This window comes from Elaeis guineensis, chromosome 4 (assembly GCF_000442705.2).
Source record: "Elaeis guineensis isolate ETL-2024a chromosome 4, EG11, whole genome shotgun sequence".
Lineage (NCBI taxonomy): Eukaryota > Viridiplantae > Streptophyta > Magnoliopsida > Arecales > Arecaceae > Elaeis > Elaeis guineensis.
This window is the reverse complement of record NC_025996.2, coordinates 38,331,226-38,341,591: the sequence shown is the minus strand read 5'-3', so window position 1 is coordinate 38,341,591 and position 10,366 is coordinate 38,331,226. Positions and strand designations below refer to the sequence as shown.

Here is a 10,366-nt window from a genome sequence, read left to right as displayed (position 1 = left end):
TGAGATTTTCAGAAATAAGATTATTCTGGCTTCTACAATCTAGAATAGCCTCGATGATGCTATGCTTCATCTGGATCTTCAAGCAGAAGAGTTTCTTATATGCCTCTAAATTTGCCTCAGTTGTTGTCTTAAATTTTCTTACTATCAATCTCAATTTAGAATCTGCTTGCTTGCTCAAGTTTAGGTAGCTTCTCAACCTCCACAATATTGAGAATCACCTTCTCTTCCTTTTTTTCCTACTTGGAATCATCATCCTTCAGCTTCCTCCTCTTGGGATATAACTCGAGGTGAAGCTTTCAACATTGTTCTTTCGTATGTTCGTGAAGGTTATAATGATCCCATTAATTTTTTGAGTCATGTTTATATGCTTTTTATCATTTTTATCTTACTTAGTATGATTCTTCTCCTTAATCGCCATAGCCTTCATACTACCTTCGCTGATATCTTCAATTTTGAAGAGCTTTAGCTCCTTTTAAAGGCCCTTGTAAAGACCTCTAATATACTTCATGAAAATTGTATGATCTTCAATAGAGATTTCGAGGGAGATTGCTTGCTTGTGAAACTTAGTGGTGTAGTTGTAAATAGATTATTCATACTTCTACCACAAGTATGCCATTTGATCCACTGATCCTCCTCATGGCTGATTGGATAAAATTGCCTCTTGATTAAGCTCTTGAATTTGCTCCACATCAGATTAAAAATATCGTTGTTTCTCATATATCAATTCTACCACATGAGATGGCTAGAAAGCTTAAGATGGATAAAAGCTATCTTTTGGATATTAAAGTATCCATAGATAGTAAAGTAGGTCTCTAATTAATCTAGCCAGTTATCTAGCTTTTCTGTATCGACAGTCCCATCATATATAGGGATCTCGATTCAAGCTTCAACTTTAAATAATTATGTTTGCGATAAAGGTATCGTCAATTTATAGATTATCTTGATAAGTTAGATAATCTTCTCCTCTAGTTGTGTGAGATGTCCCTTTATCTCATCATCCATTGAAGAAGAATTAGCAGCCATACTTATATTTGTCTTTTGATGTTTTTGAAGGGCAGATAGCCCTCTCCTGATTGCTTGTATTGGTCGTACATCTAGACCATAAACTAAGGTCTTCATACATATAGAGAATCGATGCTCTGATATCAACTTGATCTGATCGAAAAGAAAGAAGATTTTTTTCAACTCGCTCAACGTGGATCTCTCAAAGAAAAAAATAGAAAAAGATGAGAATTTTTGAAAGTAGAGCTCAAATCTCTTTTCTTTCTCTTTTTTTTTTGATTAAATATGAAACACATATCCTTTATTTATAATAACAAGGTCGGTCCTTATAGAAATTGGGTCGGATTCCTCTTTTAATTCTAAAAAGACTCTTTTACGTTAAATAGACGTATCTAGTAGAAATAATCTAAAAAAAGCTAAAACTCTTTAGAATTTAGATCTTGATTTCTACATCAATTCTATTTTCTATTGCTCTGTCAGATTCTTCTTAGATTGAAAGTTACTCTCGATTAAAGTTTTATCTAAAAAAAAATTTCTCGGATTGATCGGCCTGTTTTGGGGTTTAGATGAAAGAATTTCGTTCTGATCGCTAAATATCTATTTCATATTTTGAATGCTTGAACCCTCTTGCATTTTTCAATCCATAAATATTTTTCTAAAAAAGTAGATTTACCCTTCTACCTATTAGTGCTAATTGATTTAATAAAGCTAGTATTGGCATCGGTGATCATGATTCATCTAACCCCTCACCCTAGGTTTTTTCTAGGTTTTCCCCATTTTAGTTCTCAAAAGAAAGTTTAGCTTCCATGGGGTCATACTTTTTTTTCCTATCAAGATTTAAGTCCATCTAATTCGAGAACAACCAACCAAGTCCAAATATAAATAATACCAAAATTGAGAGAGAGCTGTAAATCATAATATGTCCAAAAAGTGCTGCCAAGATGATCCATAACATAAGATGCTATCTAATCTGCTGCCCCTACTTTCCTCGAGACAAAAGCTAGAGCTCCCATTCAACATTCTAGTTTATAGCCTAAAGTGTAGAGCACTGAGTGGTTTGCCATATATTTGTCATCTTTCTAGCCGGGACCTTTGGACAGGATTAACTAAATCAGCCAGAGACTTTGCCTTCAACTTGTACTTTATTTAATTGTGGGGTCTGTTGTTAAGTGGAAGTTAGTTGCGTAGTCCACGTAAAAGTGCCTACTTTGATGCACAACTTTCATAGTTGATGGTGCGCGGCATCTCGCTTTGTTACAAACTCGTTGCACCACCACCGCACAAGTAAGTAAACTGCACACACACACACACCACATCATCTTATATTCATAAAATGTTAATTTACAAAGTTGAAGGGACCTCCAATTGTCTCTATTGATTTGTCACCATAATCTTCTACTTAACATTTATTAGTTGGTCACCATGTGATCATTAAATGTCTCAATATTTTGGTAATATGAAGTTGTGTACCCTAACCTAGTGCTAGAATCAATTGAAGATAACAATGCTGGACAAAATGTTGCACTTCATCTGTGAGAAATTTAAGAACAGGTAATTGCATGAGCTAATGCAAGGGACATGAATATCTAGATGTTATTAAACTTGTCTTAGAGAAAAAGCAATTGTGTAAACTGCTAAAAATTTTTAGCCAACAGGGACTAACATCACAATAGATTAACTTGTATAATGATGTATTTCCTCTTAGATATTAGCTTTTCTCCCTTTTTTTTTTTCCCAGAGGCCAGAGAAAAGGGAGGTGTTGGGATATACCGATCGGTCCCTCTCACGCCGACTCACCATCGGGCCCGTCTGACCGGTGTCCGACTCTACCGATCGCACCAACCGACGACTGCCGACACCGTCCGACCGAATATGTGTCGGTCGGACAGACCCTCTCTGTTTCCGATTGGTCGAACTGCGGAGCCCGATATCCGACTCCCGCAACGTGCCCGACTGACCGTCGGAGGATCCCTGGATCTTCACCCGACACCCCACAATCAAATGCCGACGTATGGTCGGTCGGCTTCCTCAAACGCCGTACGACTACTGAGGGTCCTAGGACATTGTTCTGCCAATGACATAGATTAACCCCAGCGATGTGATAAACCCACGGCGACTTGACAGTCCGCGGCGACTCTGACAGCCTCCGACGATTTGACAACTCTCCCATTGTCTGTGCCATTAATGACGGCGCCATGCCGCGCTCTACTATAAAACGGGAAAGGCAACAGTACTGGAGGAGGTTCCTTCGAAACCCTTGGGCTTACTCTCTCTCTCTCTGAGCTCCCTGATTCTTTTCTACTATTGCCTAGTCTCTTCTTTGACTTGATCGTCGGAGGGTCTCCGCCGGAGTCACCTCCGATCAGTGCGGACTTCTTTTGCAGGCGCTCGTTCCCGACGACCAGGCGACGAGGGGATTGGCCGCAACAGGAGGAATGATGTTAGATATTAAGGAGGAACCCTTCTCCCTTAATAGTAATCAATTAATTACTTCTATTAGTAGGTAAATAATTATTATCTCCTATTTTTTTCCTTTCACCCTCCTATGCTCCTAACATAGCTGGTTTGTCAGCAGCACTAAGAATCATCAATGAGGTCAGCATTTATAATTGTAGAGTAATTATCATGATTTAAATAACAATCAAGCGGACTAATGAATAAGATATCCACAAGTTGGATGATGGGGACTCCCAACTATTGTTTTTGTGGCCGCCCAACGAATTGAAGATTGGTAGAATACTCCAATATCAGCAATCCATGTTGCTTTCTTTCTGGCAGTTCCAGTCCACGGGGAAGTGTAGTCAATTGACCACTACTGTTTATATTAATTTTGCAATGCCCTGCTGTGTAAGGTAGCAGGCAAAATTGTGATGGAGCCTCGTTGTCAATTATCTTGTATTTTGAAAGCTAAATATTATTTCATTAGTAACTGGAGGACCTACACACTACCTACAAACTCTTCAGCTGCATGGAAGAAAATCTTTCTTGCATTAGAACTTATTTGTGATCGATTTATTTGGTCTATTGGTAGTTGTACTTCTATTCATTGTGAGAAGGATGGTTGGTTTTTATGTGAGCTAATGTCTAGAATGCCTATATTTAATTGCAGCCCATCCTACCGTCAATTATTTTATAAAGGATGAATGAGGTTGGAAATGTTCCTTGGTGAAGCAACATTTTCCTTCGAGTTCTACTCAAATCATAATCACTCCGATTGCATGCGGTCTGAATGATGATATTCTTTGTTGGGATCTTGGCTATCAGGCCAAGATTAATGTTGGGGAGGTTGATCATCAGAAAATGAAACAAATATATTATCCCTACAACAATTTGGTGGCCAGAGTTTGAAAAATCAGGGTACACGTAAGAGTTCATCATTTTTTATAGTAGAATTTCTACAATGTTATGAATTGGTTCTGACCGTCTCGGACTTCAATAGGCTCGATAGGGTTCTCGGAGGGTTAGTGAGATCCTTGGAGGATTAGTCCCAGTTAGCTTTAGTAAGTTTTGACCAGTTGGAGCCTCATGATTTTATCATTTAAAAGATGTCTCATATGAGAGAAAAGATTTCAATTCATATAAACCATACTCTCTTTTGATTTATAATCGATGTGGGACTAAAAATACCATCTCCCATAATAGTAATCATTTTGAAACCTTAGAACACTTATTTTTTCAACGTAAGAAAGTTTTATTAGTTTGGCAGAACCAGGTATTATCAAAGATCAAGTCATACAACCAGGCACTGGGCTACTTGGTGTCTATGATTATTTCATTAAAAATGGTAGATATAGAAAGGAAGGAATGATGAAATTTTTCAAAATCATGTCATGGCATTAAATGAGATTCTAAATAGAGCTTATAGCCATGTATTCAGAATATAAAAGATACCCAGGTGGTTTCAAACTCGAAGGATTTGGCATCTGGGGCTGCCACTTATTGCGAGATTTTTCTCTTTCTCCTTTTCAAACAATCATCTCTTGGAAGCCCCCACAACCAGATTATATCAAAGTGAACTTTGATGGTTCAATCCGGACTGATTCTATCGGGTGGGATTTGTCATCTGGAATCATATGGGACAAGTTTTATTTGATGCATCTATTTCGATCAATATAAACTCTGTTCCAATTGCTAAAGCCATGGCCGTGTGGTATGGGTTTAAAACAACAGTCTCTTTGTTTCAAAATGATAAAATTATTTTGGAGGGAGATTCGAAGACAGTAGTGACTTGGATTAATGGCAAGGATTCTCCGCAATATCCTGTAACGAGGAATGTCAGCCTGCTCTATTCTATCATGATTGGTTTTGCTTACATTCTGAGGATATCTAGTCAGGAGGAACGGGGATCTGGAATCAGAATTAGTGATTTTCATTCTAACCGTTTGGCTGGGAGGAGTCCCATTCCGATTCCGAGATTAAATGAGAATAGATTAATTTATATAGAACTCAATCCCTACTCTCCTCTATGGATTCAATTTTTCATTCCAATTTCGATTCCGATTCCGGTTACGAACCAAATGCTTCGGGAGATTTCGTCATTTCGATTCCGATTCCAAACCATTCTTATTCTCATTTTGATTCTGGTTACGAACCAAATACCCTCTCATATTCTTCGAAAAGCTAATAATGAAGCTGATTGATTGGCCAATTTTGCAAGCACTGAATAGGTCAAAAGAATTTTGATGGAAAGATTTCCATATGTGTTGATTTTCTTCATCAACGCAGATGCTGAGGGTACTCCTTTCATTTGTCATGTTTTATCCTCGCAACTCTATTAACATGCACACAAAAAAAAAAAAAAACCTCTACTTTATCTAAATTCTATTAGTTTTTTCTTCGTGCGGTCCAATTTTGTAGAAGGGCTAATAGCCCTGATTCTTATAAAATTTTCAGTCCAATTTTATAAGAATATCCAAAAAGACTCTTAATAGGATAAAAGACTATTTAATCAAATGCCAACAATTACTAACTCATGGAACTCCAATGGTCCTTGTCGCATGGTGCTTTTCGATGATTGCTTTTTTTTTTTTTTTTTTTTTGCTTCTTTAAGAATATTTTTCTAAAGGAATTCGTCTACTAACACTCCAAAAAATGCTTACGTTTTCTCCGACCAATTTGTCAAAATTATTTCTTGCAAGCGTTCAACTTCCAAATTGGCTGCATCCCCACTCAAATGGCATCAAACAACCCGTTTCTATTGATGTTTCTGAGATTGGAAGGCACCAAGGTTCTCCTGGTAGTATGGAGTTGTGAGAGTGGCCTTTGGTTTCCGTTGAACCTAAGCTACACTCCGAATCATCCAATTAAACGATAGTGAAACGAACCTAACGTCACGGGATCCACCGACTTCTAAGCCCCTCAAACTCTTCTTCTTTGCGTTGGTTGCCGTCTTGGAGACAGACCATTCCATACTGTGCGTGGCTGGGATTCAAATACCTCTCCACATCCGTTTTAATCTAAGTTGACTGAACTTGGAACCAACCCTTCTTTTTCCCCATGAAGATCTAGTCGAGATTCTGGTCGCCAACGCGTCTGACATTTGTACTTGGATCTGGTAGAGATGGCCCCACACGACCAAAAATTAGCCTGCTCTTCTTTGAAGTTCCAATCAGGGTACGCCGTCACGGGTTCTACATCGATGCCATTTTGTTATATATTTGATATGGAGGTACATTTGACATACCGAATATCATTATAATACTGTCAAATCATATACTAATACCGATCCAATATGATCTAATAAAATTAAAAAGATGATGTTGATAGCATTGTCGTTTACAATCGTTTGTTCTAAAGGTCAAAATTTTAGGAGGTGCATAACTTGTTAGTCTAAGCTTCATCTTAAGCTCTTTTTTTTCTAAAAAATATTTAAACTGCTTATCACTATTAATCATCGGATAAAATTTAATATTATTATAAATAATTTATAATACAAAATATGCTTGCAAGCTTTTATGGATCTCGTGGAACTTTATGAATATTGGACTTACTGCAAAGTTTTGGTGAAACCTTACCAACAATTGCTATGTGACACAGTAATCGTACGACCAAGACTACCCTCTTAAAGCGTCTCTATTTCCTGGTAATTTCACCGATTCTAAGCCCAGCCCCAGCTGTTATGACTTCAAATCCTTTCGAGAAGTCATTTTTGTTGATCCCACATGGACCAAGCTGGATCAAGCATGACATGATTTTGACCTAATTCTGTTGAGGATCATGACTGTGGATCTGGATCCAACCATTAGCCACCTAAGTCATATTGGGAGACAAATTCATGGTAAATTTTTTATATCCATTGGGTCATCTAGTTTGGACTACGTGATGCATGGTTGAAACACAATCCCACCTAAATAATCCCACATGTAAGCTTACATATGAAGGCCTATTTGGATAAATAAGCAAAAAAATCTTATTTGATTTATGGATTGAGTTAGTAAAATTAACTAGGTAATAGGCTTGCATATTGGACTAGGGCTATATCCATAAGTATTAAGGATTGATTTTGGAGTGGATTAACCACAATCATATAGGAAGGAAAAAAAGACCTATCAATCCTAGATAATCATAGATATAGGCCTAACTCCATCTATAATAATTTTAGTTGTTAAAAATATAGCCCCAACCCAACTTGTAAATCTAAAAAGTCAGGCTAGAACTTGACAAGAGATGAACGGGATTGTTTAGTTCACGATTGAAATCAAAATTGAAATTGATTAAAATAAAAATTAGAATGATCATATCCCTTGATATATTTGGTTTATTATTAAAATCGGAATCGAAATAAGAATAGTGTTTAAATACCATGAAAAAAAAGGGATTAGATTTCGGAGGATTAAGACTCTCTTCTCCTTTGGAATCAGATTAAGAATAAAACTTCCACCAACCAAATGGTTGGAATAGGAATTATTTATTTTTATTTTTATTTTAGAATCCAATTTTTTCTAACTAAATATTTTTTAAAATTAATATTAAAATTTGGTACGATGGCTAATGGAAAAGACCAAACGGCCCACTAAGGTTGGGTAATAATTCGAGTTGTAGACCCATGATATGGCCCAAGTACAACCCAACACAATCACAGACTGGCCCTGAAAGCCCTACCCTCATCCTCACGCAAAGTGCTCCCGTGATGCCACGCGGATGTCCAAACAATCCACGTGGACCTTAAAAAACCCTTGCATGCAGCCACCGCTGCCCAGCCACCACCCTAAATTACTCCACTACCTTTCAGATAAACAAAATTTAACAGCTCACTCTCCATGGTAGACCTGTAATATGACTAAAAATACAGCCCAAACTCAAACTTCACAATCGATCCCATTATAGACCAGAGTAGAGCGCGAAACCCATTCGCCGACCACCTTAGAATGGCCAAGAGAAGAGGATACCCCCCATCCTTCTCCGCGGTGCTCGCCGCCGTTCTCTACTTGCTGTCCTTCTCCCCAGGCGCATCGGACCCCATCGAGGATCCCAAGATCCGGCCGGTGACGGACCTCGCCGGTCACCGCCGGGTGGGAGCCACCGAGCGGCGATTCCGGGCGTTCATGAGGAGATACGGGAAGGAGTACGGGAGCCGGGAGGAGTACGGTCACCGGCTGGGGGTGTTCGCGCGGAACCTGGCGAGGGCGGCGGAGCACCAGGCGCTGGATCCCACGGCGGTGCACGGGATCACGCCCTTCTCCGACCTCACCGCGGAGGAGTTCGAGCGTGCGTTCCTGGGAATAGTGGCGAAGGATGATAAGGGCGGCGCCTCCGCGGAGTCTCCGACTGCGCCGAGGATGGAGGTGGACGGGTTGCCATCAAACTTTGATTGGAGGAAGAAGGGGGCCGTCACGGACGTTAAGATGCAGGTGAGGACGAACGACCTCTCTCTAGATTTTAATCTACGTGAATCCGGGATTTCGGTTGCAGACATTGGCTGGTCTAAATCGACACCGGTGTCTGTACTGTATAACACACTACAACACCACGAGCGTCGAGAGTCAAAAGGTTGTTAACTATACCAGTTTCTAAACTTGTATCATTAATTATATAGTTATAGATAGATTAGAAAGATAGAAATTGGGAAAAAAAAAAAAAAAACAAATAGGTAGGTAGTGCAGTTACATCAAGTATGAAGTTGTGGTACAATTACTTTGGTGAAACGGGCCAATGGCTTGGTATTTTAATTGCAGGGAAGCTGCGGATCTTGTTGGGCATTCAGCACAACTGGAGCTGTTGAAGGAGCAAACTTTATTGCAACAGGGAAGCTTCTCAGCCTTAGCGAACAGCAGCTCGTAGACTGCGATCACACGGTTGTACATCTACTGCTAAATCTTCCTTTAATATGGAGGAGGAATACACCTCTAAACTTCTGCTTCTTCTCTCCTTTCTTTTTAACCTCTGATACGTTTTAGTAGTTTTAGTAATTGTTGTTGTCTGTAAATATGAAGTGTGATGCAGTGGAGAAGGATGCATGCAATAATGGGTGTAGTGGTGGGCTAATGACAAATTCCTACAAGTACTTAATGCAAGCAGGTGGCTTAGAAGAGGAGAAGTCTTATCCTTACATGGGAAAACAAGGTGAATGCCGGTTCAACAAAAGTTTAGTTGCTGTTCGGATCACAAATTTCACCAACATACCTCTTGACGAAGACCAGATCATGGCCAATCTAGTCCATCATGGTCCGCTTGCAGGTAAAACCCCTGCAGATATCTTAATAAGACTTCCAGCTATTGCAATCATGTGTCTTTCCAGAGCACTTCCAGAGCAGAGCATGTACTCATTTTTAAGTTGTAAGCTTATTTCTTAGGCTGATTTTATACTGATCGTTTGTGATTTTTTTTTTTTTTGGATTGCAGTAGGATTGAATGCAGCTTTCATGCAGACATATGTTCGAGGTATCTCATGCCCATTGATCTGCTTCAGGCGGTGGATAAACCATGGGGTGCTGCTGGTTGGATATGGAGCAAGAGGATTCTCCATTCTGAGGCTTGGGTACCGGCCATACTGGATCATAAAGAACTCATGGGGCAAGCGGTGGGGAGAAAATGGATATTATCGACTTTGCAGAGACCATAACATTTGCGGAATCGATAGCATGGTCTCTGCGGTGGCAGCAACATTGGCCACAGAAACTGGTTAAAAGTGTGTCTCTGTGTGTCAATTTTAGAGGCGCAAACTTAGATGGCACTGTAAAAGTACGCTATAGCAAATAAAGTTCACTATGTATTTGATATTTTGTTGTTACAAAATCTAACATACACATGCATCAATAAACCTTTCTGCCTCCTACCAAGCCTTAATGCCCAGAGGAGTGCCAACCAGCTCGGAATCTCTCACACGGGGGAAGGCAAATCAGAAAGGGCAATTGTGACCATGAAA

General features: G+C 39.4%; 1 protein-coding gene across 1 annotated transcript; it reads left to right on the top strand.

The window, feature by feature from the left end:
- Window positions 1-8,344: 8,344 nt before the first annotated feature.
- LOC140857465 (probable cysteine protease RD19D) lies at window positions 8,345-10,218 on the top strand. The gene is made up of 4 exons (XM_073256358.1): window positions 8,345-8,852; window positions 9,177-9,296; window positions 9,435-9,678; window positions 9,844-10,218. Exons 1-4 carry the CDS (start codon window positions 8,370-8,372, stop codon window positions 10,125-10,127), a joined length of 1,131 nt encoding a protein of 376 aa, XP_073112459.1. The 5' UTR covers window positions 8,345-8,369; the 3' UTR covers window positions 10,128-10,218.
- Window positions 10,219-10,366: the final 148 nt, after the last annotated feature.

What these genes read in the sequence shown, in the direction of transcription:
- LOC140857465 (XM_073256358.1), top strand. Translation starts at nt 8,370, where the DNA reads ATGGCCAAGAGAAGAGGATACCCCCCATCCTTCTCCGCGGTGCTCGCC. An exon ending in TCACGGACGTTAAGATGCAG is followed by an intron (nt 8,853 to 9,176) that starts GTGAGGACGAAC and finishes TTTTAATTGCAG; the next exon opens with GGAAGCTGCGGATCTTGTTG. An exon ending in TCGTAGACTGCGATCACACG is followed by an intron (nt 9,297 to 9,434) that starts GTTGTACATCTA and finishes GTAAATATGAAG; the next exon opens with TGTGATGCAGTGGAGAAGGA.